Consider the following 18684-nt stretch of genomic DNA (forward strand, 5'->3'; position numbering starts at 1 on the left):
GCGTAACCATTTTGCGCTATTGTCGATCCTTTTTTGGTTATTGCAACGCAAAATCAGTTTCTGATGTTTACTCTACTTTTTTAGTTAAACAAGGCCTTAACGTCAATTTCTTGCTGCACAAGTATTAAATTTTTGCAACAGTGACAAGAAGATATCGCAACAGTGATCGTAATGAGAAACAATAGTAACGGATACTAGATCTTCCGGTAACAGCTAGAAAACTAATTTTCAATTTCTACCTAGAACTATATTTTTCGGTTATGGTAAAAAATTAAAATAGTCAAGGATTGACCGGTAACCGGAACAAAAATTTCTCTCACTGTAGGAGCATGAATAAATTTGAAAGAAAGAGTTTAATAATCGATAACCGGAAAGTATCACATTGACAATTAACTGTTAATTGTTGCACATTTTTTACTTTTTCAATCTCTCGTGCACGTTTCTAAAATTTATGAGTTCACCTAAAGGAATCCACGCTTCGTTGCACAAATTTTAGTGCTCGACAATGACGATTCGATAAATCTATGTATGTGTTCTGCACGCGTTTCGAGACGTCGTAGCAATATTGACTGCAGCGTATTCCTAAGGAGTCGGTGTAATAAAGTTGGATTAACAGTGTCGTTAATATCTTAAGCTAGTATCGAAACTCGACTTGAAACTCTCGGTTAGCCTTATAGTATTATATAATTAGGTGGTGCAGGTTCTAGTATTCCCTCGAATGGAGAGACACGCGATTAAAATGAACCGTTTAAGATCGGATTATTTACGATCTGATATCAGGCCTTCGTCTAATGGTCCTCTATAACACACAGTGCGTATGATATGTGATATCCGGAGTAGGATTATAATATCCATTAAACGTGTAGACCGAGGCGCAAATTTGGCGGGATCGTTAATTATCGTTTTATTAACATCGGATTCAGTTATGCGATTAAAATCGAAAAATTCATTCGACGATTTCGTCATACGTTAGTTTGATTATTCCACAAATTGGCTACACTGCATCAATCCTCACACTCCAACTGCGCAGCGGTTTATACAACTATCTTGGATTTCCGTTATATTACCTTCAGATAGTCATGGTGTACAGTTTAAGGTTAAAAAATTTCTGGCACATCTGTATAAGACCACTCCGGCCTGGGATGAACTTGTTGTGCAACGCACAGTGATGATCGACGCGTTGTAATATGCAGCGAACTTCGTCGTTCAGGCGAATCGATTGCTGAATAATCTACGCAACTGTTTCATCGCGCTACTTCCCTCAAATCTTACTGTCAAATCACAGAATTCTTATGCAGGCGAACTAGCTGTCTTTACTCGACGCGCTAGAATGAACTCGAATTATTGACGCTGTGGAAAATCTGCAGCCCATACATTATTCCGCATTATATTGTGCAGCGTTCATCTTCTATATATTCGTATAATCGATCGCATAAGCGACATGTTCAAGTCGAAGCCATCCGATACCCGTGAATACATTGATCCACATAGTCCACGGATGATGGATTTGATTCACCAGTCAAATAATAGTGCTTATTTCGAATTATATCGCGCGATGACTCGATGCTTTTTTTATTAAAAGCATATTATTATGATGATAGGAATTAATAAGCTGCAGAAAAATTGTCCTACATTCATTCGTCGCCATATTTCGTATGAACTAAGCCTAATATCGTAGCAAAAATGATTGAAACTCACCAAATGACGATAGAGACGGTGACTGAAAATTTGAATTTGATAACTGATGCATTGTGGGTTCTATTTATACAACAGCCTCCACCAATCGACGAGTTTTACAAGTCACACAAGAACCTGTGTCACATTTTTGCCGTCGGTAAAAAGGGCTTAGATCACGATCAACTGTAGATAACAGTTTAAAGCGTGTTACCGTCGATAACAAGGTAGAAAATGTACCAGACTTATTGTTAAATGTGCACGATTATCGTTATAAGTTTCTTCTTCTGTTTATGGTATACAAACGTTAAAGATTAAATTAATATAAATTTATTTACAAAAAAAATTACAATAAATAATTTAAATACATTGGTTCAGGTGTCGTGGATATGCTGCTCGTGGAGTGGCGATTACATTTCGTATAAATGTACATTATAAATATTTTTCGAAAATATATCTTAGATCATATTTTAAACTCACTAACGGTATTGAGAATTATATACTAAATTTTTTTTCGTTTTAACCGGGTTCTAATTTGAATTGAATAACAATTAATATTGCATTGGATTAACAACGTATTTCAACCGGATAAACGATCAAATGAAACGATTTTTGTACAGAGAATTTCATAAAAAATTCTACGTTAATAATGATAATCAATATGTCAAACGACATAATATATGCACGTTTTATTACTTGTACGTGTCGCAAACTATTATCCTATGTTGTGATTATTGATTGCCTTCTGCAATGTTTATTATGTATAATATGTAGACTAAAATTTTTCGAGTTCTAAATTTTGTTATACAACATACAGGCAGTTTACTACACTTACTGTAGTACGTACTTTCAATCTTAATTATTACAATAGTATTTGATAGTAATGCAATTTTCAATTTTACGAGTAGTATTAATTAGTTGAGTAATAGATGTGAGGCGAATTTTCATTATTTGTATGAAATAATTAAATAAACAGAATAAAAACTTCCTATTTTTTGGATCGGACTGTCAATGGTATTATACCAAATTGTGAAAGCATATTGCAAGAGTTTTCAAAGCCAAAGAATACCATTTCTTCACATTCAAATTGTCAACTTATAAACGATTATTCACTTAGTTTGATACTAGGCCGCTACAATTAGAACACTTACATTTGTTTCACAGCTGCATTATACAAAATTAATTCTAATTCGCTTACTTTAAATCGTGATAATTTCTATGCTTTACTTTACTTGCTATACTCAGAGTACTGCAAATTATCAAACTTTTTGAGCAAAATTGATTCCCGTTAATGTTGTAAGGGAAAAATAAAAATAGCGCGAAATCTTTTTCCTTGTTCATAAAAACATAATAGAAAAAACGAGGAAAGAAAAATAATTAAATCTAAACCGATTACTATGAGTATCACATATGTTGTATTAACTGTACCTATAATACCTGTTTGCTAAATTCTAGCCTTAATTTTTGATTCAGATGTTTGTTCGTTTATTTTCTCAAATGATTTTGGCAGTCTTTTATTTGTGCCTCTTATCGGTATCGATTGTCTTCTGTATGATGAGCTTATTTCTCTGCCTGGTGACTTTAGTCGTAGGCTGTGTGCTGGGGGCTATCTGCTTCAAACCTTGCTGAGGTATTTTGGCAGGACTAGCGGCTCGCGGATGAGTAGATCCTTTTAGAAGACCCTCGACGTCGGCAAGCCTCCGTCTCAAGCTTCTGTTCTCCCTCTTACATCTAGCCAACTCTGAGTCCTTGTCGAGCCTGTCATGACCTGAGCTGCTAGTTTCTTCGGCGAAATGCCGGAACATCAGATGCAGCTTTTCTTCATGTTCTCTTTGCATCAAAACGATCCTTCTCTCCGCTTCCAGCTTCGTTTGTTTCAGGGCGTTAGTCAGTGTCTGGATTCTCCACTCTTGGGTTTCTGCGTGAGCCTCTAGCTCCGCGGCCTGGATCTCCAAATTCTTTGAACTTTCTTTCAAGTCGATCACTTTGAGAAAGTATTTGTAAAACAGAGTTCTCATCTCACCGTCCGACAGCTTCATCAATCTTTCCATCAGCATTTGCTCACCTTTTTCTCTCTTCACTTGATTCTCGTCGAAACACTTCCTGCCGCATATCATTTCGTTTTTATGCTCAATCATTGCGTCAATAGCCTCTATCGTTTCCCCACATTCAAGCAGTTTTCTCTCCTCTACTATCGTCAGTGTTTTTTCTTTCTGTAACTTTTCATCCAGATCGCACTTCTCATCCACTAGACAGTCCCTGGTCCTCCTGAGATTTCTTATCTCGTGCCTCAGGGCCTCTTTCTCATCTGTATCAGCCGTTCTCTCCAGATCCATTGATTTCTCTTTCAGAACATGGTCCAGATGTGAAATTCTTGCGCTCACTTCAAGCAGGTTTTTTTTCTTATCGGAACAATCGTTTTGCGACTTTGAATTCTTTCTGTCATCTTCACTTTCGGACTGTATTTCCTTTAATTTTGAAGCTGTTAAGTTGTACTTCTCCTCCAATTCTCTTATCTTTCTCTGATCCTGGACTAGCTCATTTTCCAGCTGCTTTTTGTGCTCGTCTTCTTTTTTCAGCTGTCTCTTCAGCTTCTCCATTTGCTTCTTAGACGAATTTAACGAACTCTCAAGCTCCAACACTTTCTTTGCAGAATCGCCAGCAATCTGTTTTATCATTTCAATATCCATCAATCGTTTCTCATAGTGAATTGCCATGTGTTTGTATAATTCAATTTCCTTCTTATGCGCTGATTTATCTTCGGTATCTTTGTACAAGGAGGCATTTTCTGCTTGAGCAAGTTGCGTCCTAGTGTTATAATACTCCTCTTCAAGCTTGCTTCGTTTTCTCTGAAACTTTTGTTTGGCGCTTGCTCTAGCTTCGGAATTCTTTATCATATCAGCTATGAACTGTTCCTTTATTTGTATCGTATTCTGAAGTTCTTCTATGCGTTTATGCGCCCCTTCCAAATCAGACTGAATTTTTTTCACCTGCGTTTGCTTCGCCTCGTTTGTGAGGGTCAAATTTTTCAACACTTTGATCGGCTCTGGATCTTGATCAGAATTTTTAATCGTCTCGATCAACAAGTCCGGAGAATGTGTTTCTTTCTGTATTTTAACGACGTTAACGTTGTTGTCAAGTCTAAAATCAACTTCTCGATTTTCCAGCGTATTAGCAGCAATGAGTGCTGACAATTGGTGGTTAAAATTAGTATCTTGACACTGTTTGTATCCACCGTTGAATGCCAGTACTCCATTGCACATATCTGAACCCGGGAGCATTGAGTTTCTCCTGGAACTAGGATTTCTGATAGGAGTTGGCTTAACTATTGGCAAATAGTCGTTACCGTTATTCAGAGATTCTGCGGCAGAGGTATCAATGATAATATCCATTTTCCTGAACTCATCTTTTTTCGAATCAATGACATTGTCCGTATCGTTTTTAAACTTATTCATCAGCTCGTCAAGCTTGTCCAGAAAATCCGGATTCTCAGAACTTATGTCGCTTTCTTCTTCGGACAAATCCTCCGTCTCGGAATTGCAGCTACTGTCAGACTCGTTCCTGAACTCCCCACACGTCGCAGACTCGTCTGTTTTTTCATCGGTTTCAGTCACTTCTTCTATTCTCTCCAAAGACCTTCTGGTAACATCTGCGAACCCCTGTAAACTCGCCGTGTCGTCGCTGGCTATGCATTCCTCGTACTCCTGCTTCATGCAGAGCCATTGCTCTATCTGATCCTGTTCGGTATGGGGCAATATGTTGCTGGTCACAAGTTTATTGAACAAACCTTCTGCGTTTGAGACCAACTTGGACCATTGAGTAGCCGCAAATTCGAGCCTGAATAAGTCTGCACTGGAACTTCGCTCTCCGGATGTCCCAACCTCGATGTCCGGTGTTTCCTGAATCTCTTCGACCGTGTGCTTGAGCTCCTCGTCCTGCTGTTCCCTGGGATGTCTGAAAGCCTGTACTTCCTCGATGTACTGATTGTAGCATTGCCGATTGTCCAGGATTCCCTGATGATGAATCCATGGACCGTAATGCATCATATCGAACAGCTTCTGGGGTTGGTAAGGTCAGAATGGACTGAACTTTACAATCAACGTTCGTGACCCCGTTTAAGAGATTCCTATAACATTAAAACGAAAAATAAATATTGAATCCATTGTAGCCGTGTCAACGATATTGCATACTTGACGTGTAAAAACGGGTAAAATTTCAAGTAACAGACTCATTAATTATCGCAATACAAAACGTTTGCTGTGTTGGAATGTTCTTCTAATGATTAATCTGAGACACTGATATAATGAAAATGAAGAAAAACTTACAGGTTTAGCGATACCCATGTGTCTGATTTAACGGTTTAGAAATATCTCTGTGGGTTTTTCAAATTCAACGCACGTTTACTGGACACGGTCGAGTTTGCACTGATATGAAGTAAATCATTTTCGGTGGAAACCGCGGATCGTAAACCCGAGCCACGTTGGGGGTTAAATTTACTGTGGAAAATAGAATTGCAAGATCAAAATCTGGCTGTCGTGATTAAAGAGAGTCATAAAAATCTATCCGCTATATGTCGGAATGACGAAGTAAATCCACGGGTAAATCAATAATATTTACTACAGGCAGAGCCTGCCTGTTTTTTCGTGTATCGGTGTACCGTATATTGCCGTATATTACGTTTTCGTCTTGTTGGTACACTTGGTGATTCTCGTTCTATCAGAGAGAAAGCTGTTCTATCCCGTCCAATTTCTGGATTGCGTAGGGTTGGTAGCGCCGCAGACAGTCAGTCATCAACCAATCAGAATCGTTGTAAAGATGTGTCGAAAGGGCTGAAGCTGGCAACAAATGGACCGCGTGCTGCCGCGTGAGTCACCGAGTGTCGACTGAAGTTGTGCGAAATTGTTGCATGAACGTTGCGAGAGATGTGTTAACTGTAATTGCGAATGCGAGCTGTGCACGTGTGTGTATAGAGATCCGTGAATGCTCTGTGGTTAAAGCGATGACCTAACGAAATTTCCCATCGAGTAGAATCGGAGTGATTTTATTTCTGATTGACAAACGTAGCTGCGGATTTACGTAAGTCACAACATACCACACAGTTGGGAGTACAAGCAATACGCAATCTATACGTAAGTAATATGAAACGCAAGTATGCCTAAACTCGATCACAACGAATTCTCGCAATCGAAATTATGTATTTTGATCTCGCGACGAAAAAATGATTCTTCAGATCCAAATGTCACCTGCGAAATAGCTCGAGCTGGTTGCAAACCTGGCTAAAGTCGGGAAAAACCAAAGAGAATAAGAACATGTTTTAAAAATATTTGACAGATGTGTAAATCAAAAATAACGATAAATCAAATCACCATAGCCCTCGACGATTCGATTGAGTTTTTATTTTTCTTTCTGATTATGTATAGTTCTCACAATTTTGTGATCGATATTTCATCCCTAACAAGCTAATGGCAAGAATAACCTGGTCGTTATTTTATCTTTATCGAATACGTAGGACCTTAAAAACACCGGATTGCAAAATTTATCGGTTCGTATAAAGCATTGTCGTTTACGATCTGCTGCACAGCTCAGGTGGAAGGATGCACATGCAACAAGAAGGATGTGTGAATACTATAGAGATCAGTGATGTGTGCATATTTGCATATTTTACAGGCACGCATCAGTGACATTATTAGCTGCGTGCTCACGCAATTTTCGTGGAGCCAGAACGTTGTTTCGCTGCATGTTTCTCGTAGAAGCGATCGGGAGAGCATCGAGAGTACGCGAAGCTCTACTGTTATATCTATGGTGAAACCACATTAATCTGATGCAACGTGTTCCTGGTATAATAACGATCAGGTGATTCGGTGGTGCCGTAGTTTCCACATTCGTAGGCATTTTTATACTTACTAATCAAACAGACCGTCACTTATACGATCTCATTTCAAAATTCAATAGTCGAAACACAAAGAAGATAATTTTATCCACAGAATTTTCATATTTTACAATATGTTCCTTGTTGACTCATGCTGAATTTAATCATATTCAAGGAAAAGATATTTTTAATAAGAAAAAAATTCTTTGAAATATACGCCTTTGCTGACGAATAATTACAGTAGAATATTAATAACAGTGTAAACAATGATATTTCTTCAAAGTATTATTAAAATTAATCATGTTTTGCTATTTTTACATTGCCTGAAATGCAGAAGCATAAATTACATTTAAAAACTACGTATAGTGATTATTTTTTTTTCATTTGAACCTTGTTCTCAATAGGTGTAAAAAAATGGTATCTTAGTAATACTGTGTAATCTTTGACTCAAATTGAAGGTTTGTAGGTGAAGATTGCATTTCGAAAGCAAACCGAAAGCACTTCTTCAACTTTTTAGTGTATAAGTATTTGTATACATAGAATTCTTTTCTCACAATTTCTAACGACTTTCTATTCACACTCGCTCATTCATGAATATTCATGACAAATAGTGTGTTATGTACGAACCATATAAGCAAACTATAAACTTAACAGTAATAATGAATTTTGTTACGTATCAGAAACGAATTTAAATTAAGGGCAGTTAGTGAATGACTGCTGAATATATGAGGTTGAAGTAAGTAATGTTAACGTTACAAAACATCAAGAAGCATTTCATTATTATTCCATTTTAGAATCACTTTCAAAAAGTTGGCTTTTTTTTGTTTGATATAGTATAGTTTATTAAATTTCGGACAATTCTAATGGTGCAATTAAAGTTTTTTCCTAAACATGCGTCGTTATAGTAACGTTAATTGACTTCAACCACATCTGAATACCCGTTTAAATACATACAAAGTAGAAACACCTGTTTCAAACCCCATAGAATTGAAGTAACAAACATTTAAATTGATTCTAAATTTGTAAAATTGAGATTTCAAAACTTATTCTTTCATTCTACATTTGAAAGCAATAGTCATGACAACGGCCAATAATTGAGATTTTTAGATCATTGCCGACATGCATAACCATCTAATATGCTCATAGTATAAAGGCAGAAAAAAAAAACAATACATGCATAAAATTATGTAACATTACAAAAATTATATGGTATGCAACTGCGGTCAAAAAGATAACCACTACCTTGTTTACAGAAAATGGAGAAGAACCACCTGATGGGAAGTGGATTTCCACCACCAACTGCTCCGCCCTCGTATGACGAAGCTGTCGCCAATACTGCGGCAGGTCCTCGCCTTTATCCTCCACCTTCTTCTGCTCCGTACCCAACAGTCGACACAGCGATGCCAATGCCTGGATCTTGTATGTTTCCACATTATACAATAGTTTCAGTCTTCTCAATTTAGCTTATTTCACTTTTCAAGCTAGTGAAACTTGTTCCATACTTGAATAGTACGAGTTTTTAATTTGACGACATATCTAATACGAAAATTTTAATAAACATACCTTACGTAATGTCTGAATTAAAACGAGAAAAAGAATATGAATGATGTATGATTGTGAATGATGTACGTTTATATCGACAGACAGCATTAGAACTTTTGGCATAAGAAAAATTCTCACAACACTTGTACTGAACAACGACGAAGCTAAAAAATGTTCAACATCAATGATGCACTGCTACATTGTTTTTTTGCAGATAATCCTCCGCCAGCAGCCATGCCAATGCCGATGCCAATGCCAACGCCAGAGACACAAAGCCAACCCCAATCATTTCAGCCACGACCTGCCGCTCCCTATCCTCAACAGCAAAACCCAGCTCCACAGTCTTACGCGACACCTGCTCAAATACAAGTTGTGCAACAACCAGTTGCTTATGCAGTTGGACCAAACCCACTAAAAATGGTGTGTCCTAATTGTCGGGCGGATATAAAAACAACCACGGTATCGGAAACTCAAGCGAACGCTCACATTTGTTGCATAATTTTATGTTTACTCGGGTAAGTTTTGGACATTTTACCTGTGTAAGAGTTACAGTTGCTGACCATATCCTATATATTATTCACGTTTAATGCTGCCCCTCAAAACTGAGCTCGCTTTATGAATTTTCGTCAGTTTGATGCAATGATTTATTTACCAAAGCTGATTTGTTACATTTCAGGTGTTGCTTGTGTTCATGGTTGCCATATTGCAGTAATGCCTTTGTGAATGTTCACCATTCGTGTCCCAATTGTAAGGCTTACATCGGAACGTATAAGGCTTGAATTTTGTGATTGTCACAATAGTCAAGTTTAACCTTGAAGTATTGGAGTAATTATTCTACAGTTACAGATCGAGGTGAAACCTTGGCCGTTTTTGACTAGGACGAAAATGTTCTCTTCTTTACATATTCGTATATATTAAACATTCACTCACAGACGCAAATATTTTTTTTTTTTTATACAAATTCTATCAGAGATAGATGAAACGTATAATTTTATGATCCCAATTATTTCTACAATTGCTTACCCTTTCAATGAATGTTTGGAAGAATTCTTAAAAAACGTTCAGTTCATGCGAAACACATTCCGTTGATTCTGAAACAATCTTACTTCATTGCCATGGGGAATATTAACAGGTTGATTGATTTGATCTGAGCTTTCCTTGTATACATAAATCCTCGTCGCTAAGAATTGAGAGTCAAGAGAAAAGAGTGTTATTGACATCTCATATGCCCTATACTCACTATTATTACTGGACATTAGGTTTCTTGATGTAGTCGTACTGAAAAGAGTGGTGATTCACTGTACAGGAACACAGAATTTTTGCATTCTGGTAGCTCATTACGTTTCATTATGTGCATAAAATCAAACTCACATGATACTACTTCCATTCTTTATAATTCTTACTTTTTTTTTTCATATGTCAAGTTAATGTGATTATCTTGTTTTATAATATTGCACATAAATATAGTATAGTAAAACAATATTATAAAACAAGATAATCATATATATATGTATATGATATATATATATATATCAAAAAAGTATTGAGTATTCGAAGAACACCGTATTTTCGTTAAGAGCGAACAATTCATGCTTAGGTAAATATAAAGAAAATGACCATTGAAAATGTACGACTTTTGCTTTGCTCTGCTAGTTCATAGGTTTTGCACTAGATACTTGGTTGTGAAACATTTACAGGCTTTTTTGAAAATAAGAGATTGGTAAATAATATACCTGTATTACGATGTTGGTTGATAATATGGTGTTTGTTGACGTACTTGCAAATTGTCGCACCATACGTGATACGTTACGCGAAGATCTGATTACAAAAAAATATTTGTCTCTTGACAGCATCTGTTCAGCTCACGGAAATATTTCCACCTCAAATTAAGCCTCCGCCAGCAAACATGGACGATATCGTCCATCCTGACCTTCTCACTTATCGCTGTCTCGGGAATTTTTCATTGTTTAACAATTTCTATTCATTAACTATTTGAAAATTTCGTAATGTAAACTATTGGAATATCAAGTAGGCACCTGAAACTGATTACCTGAATCTTTTGCAAACTTTTGAAAATCTCTAAGTGAAGGGAAAAAGAACTCGTGTGACGAAATCGTTGATAATGACTGACGACGTCAGTAAAATAACACATGACCGGCGGAGGGTTAACGAGTCAGATAGAAGTGTGAAAATCACATGCATGTTTTGTCGAAAATTATTCAAAGGGCTGTGAGAAATTGAATATTTAGAGAGGAAGGTACGACGTGGCCTGTGTACCCTGCTGTTATTTTTCAAAGAAACCTTTATTAAACATAAGTTTTATATTTTTATATTATGCCTTTTTCATTGTTTGTATTCAAAAAGTTTGACAAAAAATATTTCAAATTATTAAATTGGATACGAATATCTAAATTGCTTGAAATTAGAAAGTAAGTACGTATGTATATATAATTTGAAGATAAAGAAAAAAAAAACTACCCAATTTGGTCTGAGTTTAATTTTTATTAAACAACAAGCCATTGTATCTACGTTATCATCAGTTTTCCATTCATGATTTTCGACTTCCTTGATCAATTGTGTAAGTTTTTATTTTTCTACTTCAAACGAGATATGTAACTAAGTGTTCAATGCTAAATATATAAGTCTGCATCAGTAGGTAAAAATTTACTTTGTTAAGATAAAAAAAAAAAAAAAATCAGACATACGAATAATACTGTAAAGTATAAGTTAGACCAACCTTTGATAGTGCGTTGAAATTACTTGCAGTTTAGTAATTATAATCACGCCAACATTTATTATCGACCATGAGAGATTAATAAAATATTATTATTCATATTGTTTACTACCCACATGTAAACTCTAACTAAAACTGTGACACAATTATTGCGCTAATCATTCTGTTCACGTTTCAATTAAGCATTAACGGTTTGGTCCTCAATTCAGGACAGAATTGACGTGCTAGGAAAAGGGTGTACCAAATGATGAAAACGTATTTTATATACAATTAATAATAAGAAGATGTGATCTAGATCGACTGAAAGTCTAGTAAATCGATGATATTGTCTGATGATTGCGATACGAAAGAGAAGGGAATAAATGAACAAATTAGACAATCGTAATAGTTGGGGAATATCTGTAATAACAATATTTATTGTCTGTACACGGCCAATGGGGTATTGGAAATATCTGATTTTTGTGTATAATCGGTAGGTGTACATAATCGTCATCTTGATAAATAAATGAATATATTATTTAATATAATATTAATTCTTCAGTCGCAATGTCTTGACTAAATCATTCCCTCTAAATTATTTCTATATTTCAAACTCATCCAGTTTTATTTCTTGTTTTTTTTTTTATTCTTACATGTTTCGCATTTGCTTTCGAATTTACTAATGAAACTTGATACGAATAAGCAAAATGGGGTCACGAAACAGTGTCAGTAGGTACGAAAATTCAGAGCTGACACAGAGAAATGAAAGCAGTCAATAACGATCCGTTGCGACGCATTTAATTTTGACCTTAGAATAGAAACAAATTTTCGACTATCAGTTGCTGATTGCGGCCAAATAATTGAGTTATTTCAAAAATATTTAAAACGTTTCATCGGTGATCGCCGTAGTGCCGCGCTACACATGCGGATGTAATAAATACATTCGTAGATAGCTGACTTATGTATAAATTTCGGAACTTCGAAAAGGTTATGTCACTCGTGCAGCAATATGGCGGCGTGTGAGAGTGAAGGTTTTCACAAGGTTTTGGAGTATAGAATTTTCAAATGCTCCAGCTACTCGTCGACCTATGTACCTGAGTAAGTATTTAAATTATCGACTCCTTTGAATCAGATAGAATCGTCGTGTGTCATCGAGCTGGCATCTGCTCACGACACGTAGAAATTTTACTACGCGTTCTTAACCTCAAACGAAAGCATTTTCTGTCAAGGACAACGCGTTCGGTTTCACTTAAACGAGGCTATTCACGGTCTCAAGGCCGAGCGGCGCGTGCAGGGTGAATAAACGGTTCATTGACCTTATTTCCCATATTTTCAGGAATATTCTCGTAGACGTACCGTCGGATCAATCCTCTCGCTGGTCCTCTGACAATGACAATCATCCTCAGGTATTACGTGCAGTGTGATAACGATGATTTACTTTCTCTATTATGCAATCTTAGCTTGATTTAAACCTACACCCTTAGCTCTTTGTAACACGAATTTCTTTACTCTTCTCCTGTTGCAGTTTCTCATTCTCAAACTCCAACATCAGTCCATCGTCAAAACTATCACGTTTGGTAAATATGAAAAAACTCATGTTTGTAACATCAAGAAATTCAAAGTTTTTGGTGGACTTGAACCTGAGAATATGATGGAGCTACTAGAAAGGTGAGATGCTTCCTTCAAGCATATTTCAATTAGACAACAAACGATTCTGTTTTACCTAAACTCGTCTTTCACGTCTCGTTTTCCTTGCAGTGGTTTGAAAAATGACTCTACACCAGAAACATTCGACCTCAAACATGTGGTCGGGAATGACGAGAACTATTTTCCGATTAAGTACCTGAAAATTCTTCCCCTGCAATCCTGGGGCCCCAGTTTTAACTTTTCTATCTGGCATGTTCACCTCGCGGGAGTCGATGACCAGAAACTTGTCAAAAGCAGCATTGAATGTTTTAACTCTGTATGTATTTCGCTTTTTACTTTTTTAAGACATCCTAGAACATTTTTTCAGATGCATTCAGCTAATTTAGGTACCTAAGTTAAAGTACAATTTTCCAGTAATAGCAGGTTAGACAGCAGCATAATACCAACGTTTTTATTCCACTAAACAAGGTGACTATGAAACCTTAACCGTAGATGTCCTTTAACTATAACGGAGTATTGATTAAGCATAGTAATTTTCTAAAATTTGCTCAGTTTAAAAATTATTGTCAAAGATTCACATTGTTCACCCTCGTTTGGCTTCTTGTTGCTTTAATTTATTTGTAACTAATTATTGTAGTACCGTCAGAAGGAGGTGTTACGACTGTGTATGAAACATTTTCGCCGCTTGGAATATCCGGAAATTGTCAATACTCTGCAAAGAGTTACTGGGGTGAGTCTTGAGGATTCCAGACTGTCAACACTGTATGATATATTGGTAACCAAGGGGGATCACTGCCAGGCAGAAAGATTCATTAGCAACGCTGTAAACAGTAAGTTTCTGGTATTTATCAAGGTTATTCAGAAAGCAATATTTAATTAAAAAATTTCATCCTTCATCCATGAAAACTTGGTCATTTTTCGATTCAGTGGGACTTTTCAATGAGTATATAAATGCTCAGGCTTACCGAGCTATATGGACAAAAATATTTTCCAAGGATCCAAAACCTGGAATGAGGGGTGGGCATCAAATGGTTTTGGACCCATCGGCGGAAATGTTGTATCTGTTCGGTGGCTGGGATGGAAATCAGGATTTGGCTGACCTTTGGACCTATAATGTATCAACTGACAAGTGGCATCTTATTTGCAAAGACACAGAAGCAGTGGTTAGTCAATGATCACGGTCTTGCGATATCAGGTTGTAGGATCTGCAACTAACATAAGCTATATTTCAGGGTGGTCCTACCGCCCGGTCTTGTCACAAAATGTGTTTGGACCCAGAAAGGCGTCAGTTGTTCACGCTGGGACGGTATTTAGACACTCAATATCGCTCGCCAGAAAATCTGAAGAGCGATTTTTACGTTTATGATATTGAGTCTGATAAATGGACACAGATATCTGAAGATACCGGAGCCGTCGGTGGTCCTCAATTGATTTTCGACCACCAAATGTCAATGGACGTCGCTAAGAGAACTATCTATATTTTCGGTGGACGTGTTCTTGTGCCATCGCATGTGTGAGTAAAACTTATATTGAAAGTGAAAATGAAAATTTTGGCTCAGATTAAATAAATTCCAATCAATTTTTCAATCTATCTTATCACTCTGCTTCATTTAGGATTGAGGATAACCATGGAGTTACACCAAACGTGACAGAACCAGTATTTTCTGGATTGTATTCGTACCATGTGCCAACTGGGACCTGGAGTAGGCTCGCTTGTGATATTGCGAGACCCAGTCCGCCTAATATACCAACAATTAGGTCCAGAGTTGGACATTCCATGCTATTTCATCCGGTATGTCACTTCTTGTTCGTTGGATGTTGTACTCCTTAATCTTCGATAACACGCATCTAATTCATATGCCCAAAATAAATAAACTCGTAGCTACTTGTCGAACAATGTAATTGGTAATAAGTGGCTCTATCATTTATAATAATGTAAAAAAATTTCTAGGAATTCAGAAAACTATATATATTTGCGGGACAGAGGAGTAAAGAGTATCTAAACGATTTTTTTACCTTCGAAGTAGACACCGAGACTTTGGAACACATCAATCTCAGTGACTTGGGAAACCGGGATTCAAATCATGTTCCCGCGGCTGGTTTTACCCAGAGGGCTACTATTGATCCTGAACTTGGCGAGATTTACGTTTTATCTGTAAATACGTAACAATGTCCTTTTTCTTTACGGCTCGTCAATTGGTTTCAGCTATTGGTGATTACTTGATATTAAGAATCAACACAAAACCTCAGCGCTGACAGATGACTCTTACTTACAGGGTCTGAGCAAAGACAAAGAGAAGAGAGACGACAATGTTCAAAATTCTCTTTGGGTCTACAATATTAAAGAGAACCGATGGTCTTGCATATATCGTAATGAAAACGTTGGTGACAAGTATTGGAATAGTATGCAGGATTACGAGCCTTGTCCTAGATTTGCCCACCAGCTTGTGTACGATCATATTCAAAAGGTGAGCCACGCTGATTAAAATAGTCAAGGTGAACTCTGATTGCTTTCAGCTTTGACCGTTACTATTTCATTACGTTTCATATGCCGCAGGTCCATTATTTATTTGGAGGAAATCCGGGGCGCTCTTGTCTGCCAAAATTGAGGCTGGATGATTTTTGGCAGCTGGAACTCTGTAGACCCTCTCATGAGCAGATTTTGAGGAAATGCAAGCTGATAATAAGGAAGCACAAATTCGAAGAATTGGCTATGAAAAATAGCATCGAGGCTCTCGAGTACCTGCAGACACAAGTATACGAAATCATCGATCATGCCGATCCGGAGCAAACCAAAGAGGTATAAATCGTGTTTTAGACATAATTTAGTCGTTAAAAACGTCAACTATCGGCTGTCTCGTTTTTTTTTCTATTTTGCAAAATATTAAGCTTAATATAGTAGTGATATTTGTTGTATCGTAGTTTCAGTTACTGGCTTCAGTTCTTTTCCGAGAGCAAGAAAGAAGCATGGATAACAGTTTAGATCTGGATCCAGCATCCAGCACTAGTTCCAGTGATCGAATTAATTCAGTGGTGCCAAAGAATTTTACGATGCACGACATCCACGCTCGCCGTACGGAATTGTTTGACAAACTTACCGAATTTTTTCCTGAAAGTTTAACTCAGCCGCGAGCAAATCTTATAGACCTTTTGCCATTGTGATATTTTTAACATGGTTAACGTACTTAAAAGTCATACTAATTTCGCTATTTTTTTTTCCAATCACACACCAAAATCATACTTAGCCTATGTTTTCTTTATTGTATGTATAATTCAACAGCAACAAATAACAGACTGTTAGTCTTTTCGTTTAACAGGTATAATATCAAAGTCACGTGTTATTTATAATATTTTATTTTCATATTTAGCTCGTATAATTTCGTTTCAATATTACTACTGTGTATGAAAAATTACGACCAGTTGCAGTTCAGTTCATCATTATTTTTATACATACGGACAGCGATAATGATAACGTTTGATAGATTCGTTTCTGCAAGTAGTTTTGAAATAATGCTAATAGTCGTACTTTTTTTTGATTATTTTTCATGAAGACTGTAATATTACATTTTATACGATTGTTTGTATCATTATATTTAACTTTAGAAATTTGGTTTAACTCTCTTTATTTATCAACTGTATCATCCTGTTATTCATCTCCGGTTTTACAATTGATTGAACTGTACGAAGAAAATTTTTTTTTCGAAGCCCGTACCTTTTCTCGCAATCAGTCAACGTTAATTTGCCATTCTACTTTATATTTTACCTTGTATTCGGTGTATTCGTTATTTTTAAAATGCATTGAGGAAAATACCCCAGTTTTTTTTTTCATTTTTGTCAGATTACATTAAATGAAACTTGGACCATTCACATGTTTGAAGGCAATTTTATTTTTACTTTCAATAGATTTTTATTTTTACAATTGCGAATTATTATTGTTGTTAATACTTGTTTACTTTTATCATTTTGTTCGCAACCTAAAATCTCTGTGAATTTCCGATTTACATGCTTGTAATACTGAAACTATAACTATATAGCAATTATTTGCCTCTCTGCTCTTTGCGAATTGTTATTCGTAATACTTGCTTAAACCTGAAGTTCATAACACAATGATCTACAACTGATAATATACATTGTCTAGATGCGTATTTATATAAAAAAGTTCTAAATTTACTTTAAATATTTAAGTGTACAGTGGTTTTGTTATTAAAAATGATCTTAAGCTTCCGCTTGCCATAGTAATGAGTTGTTAATAGACTATTATGAATAAGCTCTAATAATAATAAAATAACAAAAATACAAATAATTAATATTTTATATTGCGTAGCTTTGTAAATATTTTTCATTAAGTGTTCTGTCGATATCGATTCTCTGTAATGTAACTGACATAATTTATACAATAATACATATACATATTATATATGTGTTTGTATATGATCACAATCTAACGATTATAAGATAACGTTAATGTGTATACAAACGTTAAGTTTTTGGCATAATAACGCACTTTGGCATGCTAGATAATCATACATCAAAATCTGTTACATGTCTCATCCAGATATTTCGTACTTTGAAAGTAGTAAAGCGAAAAATTGAATCTTTCATTATCCACCACGTGGCTAGATTGGTGGTTTTTTTTTTTACACCTCCAAGCTACGACACATTATTTTTATGTAAATGTGTTGTCTATTAAACTTATCTATCGCTGTTCAATAGTAGCGCGAAGTAATTATTCACAATTGCATGGATTATACATGTAACGTAATTTCTACTTTTCCACAATTTGAAATGTTGAGAATTTATTCTATACTATTTGGGGGCATAACAAATGCATCAAATAGTGGAATATTTTTTAGGAAGTGGAATGTCTCAAGTCCAATTAATTAATACTTCATGGCCAAAAACATATTCATTTCCACAGATATGCTAATTTCGCACCTAAACAAACCATAATACTTAGGTGCTGTAACACACCTAAGCTTGAATGTTTTCCAGAATGAACGCGTTTTCTTTTTTTAAAAATATAATGCTAGTTATGCGATGGGATCAACTGAAAAACGATCTGCGTATTGAATGGTGCATTGGAATATATATATATATATATCAATACAATCTTAATACATAAAAGTTTCTCCATTTCACACAATATGCATGTTCTATTTGCACACGTAATAATGAAAGTGTGAAAAAAAAATTAACATTTCTTCAAACATAATACAATCCATACTACGTTGGATATATA

At 35.9% G+C, this 18684-nt stretch overlaps 3 protein-coding genes across 6 annotated transcripts; 2 read left to right on the forward strand and 1 right to left on the reverse strand.

Moving 5' to 3' along the window:
• Nucleotides 1-1988: 1988 nt before the first annotated feature.
• LOC124310181 (kinesin-like protein costa) lies at nt 1989-6450 on the reverse strand. 2 transcript variants are annotated; one of them, XM_046773951.1, is made up of 2 exons: nt 6352-6450; nt 1989-5800 (listed from the first exon to the last, which is right to left on the reverse strand). In XM_046773951.1, exon 2 carries the CDS (start codon nt 5718-5720, stop codon nt 3189-3191), a length of 2532 nt encoding a protein of 843 aa, XP_046629907.1. In that variant the 5' UTR covers nt 5721-5800; nt 6352-6450; the 3' UTR covers nt 1989-3188. The 2 variants fall into 2 exon arrangements, with proteins under 2 accessions (XP_046629907.1, XP_046629906.1); XM_046773950.1 differs by lacking the exon at nt 6352-6450 and adding an exon at nt 6000-6345.
• Nucleotides 6451-6612: 162 nt separating this feature from the next.
• Nucleotides 6613-12359, forward strand: LOC124310185 (lipopolysaccharide-induced tumor necrosis factor-alpha factor homolog). 2 transcript variants are annotated; one of them, XM_046773967.1, is made up of 4 exons: nt 6613-6750; nt 8797-8962; nt 9300-9600; nt 9762-12359. In XM_046773967.1, exons 2-4 carry the CDS (start codon nt 8800-8802, stop codon nt 9862-9864), a joined length of 567 nt encoding a protein of 188 aa, XP_046629923.1. In that variant the 5' UTR covers nt 6613-6750; nt 8797-8799; the 3' UTR covers nt 9865-12359. The 2 variants fall into 2 exon arrangements, with proteins under 2 accessions (XP_046629923.1, XP_046629922.1); XM_046773966.1 differs by having other exon boundaries at nt 6624-6803.
• Nucleotides 12360-12548: 189 nt separating this feature from the next.
• LOC124310182 (muskelin) lies at nt 12549-18044 on the forward strand. Of its 2 annotated transcripts, XM_046773953.1 has the most exons (13): nt 12549-12896; nt 13135-13204; nt 13324-13466; nt 13557-13761; nt 13866-13913; nt 14083-14275; nt 14373-14608; nt 14678-14958; nt 15060-15237; nt 15397-15600; nt 15722-15913; nt 16003-16245; nt 16368-18044. In XM_046773953.1, the coding sequence occupies exons 1-13, from the start codon at nt 12808-12810 to the stop codon at nt 16605-16607; spliced, it is 2322 nt and encodes a 773-aa protein (XP_046629909.1). In that variant the 5' UTR covers nt 12549-12807; the 3' UTR covers nt 16608-18044. The 2 variants fall into 2 exon arrangements, with proteins under 2 accessions (XP_046629909.1, XP_046629910.1); XM_046773954.1 differs by lacking the exon at nt 13866-13913 and having other exon boundaries at nt 12550-12896.
• Nucleotides 18045-18684: the final 640 nt, after the last annotated feature.

The sequence above is a fragment of the Neodiprion virginianus genome, chromosome 1 (assembly GCF_021901495.1).
Source record: "Neodiprion virginianus isolate iyNeoVirg1 chromosome 1, iyNeoVirg1.1, whole genome shotgun sequence".
Lineage (NCBI taxonomy): Eukaryota > Metazoa > Arthropoda > Insecta > Hymenoptera > Diprionidae > Neodiprion > Neodiprion virginianus.